This window comes from Limulus polyphemus, unplaced genomic scaffold, assembly GCF_000517525.1.
Source record: "Limulus polyphemus unplaced genomic scaffold, Limulus_polyphemus-2.1.2 Scaffold1002, whole genome shotgun sequence".
Lineage (NCBI taxonomy): Eukaryota > Metazoa > Arthropoda > Merostomata > Xiphosura > Limulidae > Limulus > Limulus polyphemus.
In genome coordinates, this window is record NW_013666612.1 from 352724 (window position 1) to 354468 (window position 1745).

At 32.4% G+C, this 1745-nt stretch overlaps 1 protein-coding gene across 1 annotated transcript in view; it reads left to right on the forward strand.

Moving 5' to 3' along the window:
• LOC106461637 (protocadherin Fat 4-like) overlaps positions 1-1745 on the forward strand; it is a gene marked incomplete at its 3' end in the record, with an annotated part of 101360 nt that overhangs the window by 93161 nt on the left and 6454 nt on the right. The window contains exon 41 of the mRNA XM_013921475.1: positions 689-865. Coding sequence (XP_013776929.1) covers positions 689-865 — 177 coding nt within the window. The remainder of the gene's footprint in view (positions 1-688; positions 866-1745) is intronic.

A 1745-nucleotide genomic window follows, 5' to 3' on the forward strand; every position in this document is an offset into this window, starting at 1 on the left:
TTCTATCAGATTCCATCTTCAGTATCTAAAGCAGGATAAATGAATTTACATCAGTCTTTATACATTTTCAAGGTACAGTTGCTAAACATAACGACAATTAAACAAATAAAACACTAAACAGTAATCATGAGGAGAAACTACAGCAAGAAAACACAACGAAAAGAAAAAAAATTAATAACATCAAGGGATACAATCCATGATGGAAATAGAAAAAAATGAATAACAAATACCATTCGTAAAAGTGATTAACGTCATATAATAGACTGTAATAACTTCAATAATTGTGTATGAACCACGTTATATAAGCAACCTTCTATATCCAACTAACAGAAAAACTAGCACAGAAAACTTCAAAACCTGGAATATTCCCCTTGAAACCATTTGAGTTATTAGTTTATTCAAGCTTCAATGGTATGAGTGTATAGCGCATTTACGAATTTTATAAGAGGATCCAGGATCGAATCTCGGTTCTTGCCACATAATATAATTTTTTCCAAGGGTTCCCCTGAAAATAACAGCGGGTTGTCAACAGAAATGTTGAATTAAAATAATTGGTAATTATTATATACAACTTAATTCAACTTAGCAACTAATTAGTAAGTATACATAAATAAACATATATGTTATTAATTATGACAATGATTTATATCCAGTAGCCACAGTTTTACCAAAGTTATTTTTTTACTAGCATCCCCTGGTTTCGGCCGTAGACAACGACAGCGGGAACAATTCTGTAATTCACTACTCTTTAAGTGGACAAGGAAGCGAACTTTTCCATATTGAAGACAATGGAGTTGTTCTTTTTCTCCCAAAAGATTCCCAAGTGGTCTTAGACAGAGAGAAGAATGAGTTGTACAAGCTTCAAGTACGTAGCTTAGTTTTTGTTGTTGTTTTTTACCAAGATAAAAATATTCTACTTTTGGAAACGTCACTTAATCTCATATTCTCCGAAGTTTCTTCTTCAAGTTGAGCACACACACACAAATGAAAAACAACTATTATTTTGTGTAACACGTTGGCGTTTTAGTGATTTTACTTGTACATTTTTATTCGTAAGTAACTCAAGAAAGTTTTGTCATTTTCTGCCTTGATCTGCAGCTCTTCAAACCTTTTTATCGTTTTCATTTCTAAAAAAAAAGTTTAATAGACATTCTACAGATATAAAGCAATAGAAAAATTATATATATATAAATGAGGTTGGTTTCAATCCAATTTCTCTATCACCCCATTATGATTTCAAGTGCGACTTATAATATCATGATAAGTCTGTTTCAGTTTGAAAATTGAAAATAATTACTTTGACATTTTTCAAACATTGTCTAGCGTTAACATGACGTACATTTATTGTATAGTATTTCAAATTATAATACGGTTTAAGAACGGAACCCCGTTTCATTTTAAGGTCAGACGACCATGTACCTTTACAATAGTTCTGCAGCCTAGATTACATTACAAAAGACTTAGTTGTAAGACTGTCGTGTCCAAAGCACATTACTCCTCCCTGTATGCTTTCATTTATATACGAGTAAGTCCGATGGCAGATAAATCCATAGTCGCTGCGTCAGGCGACTTGAACAGTATGTTTCCGTATGGAATAGCCGTTTCATTCTTCAGTTGCATTATGGAAGCTTGAACAAATATGTTATGGAAGCAGCTTGTGTACACGTGACATGTGTTGCTTTTCCTTTTGGATTACCGTATTTTTCGGAATATAAGACGCACTCTTATTTTGAAGACAAAGTTTT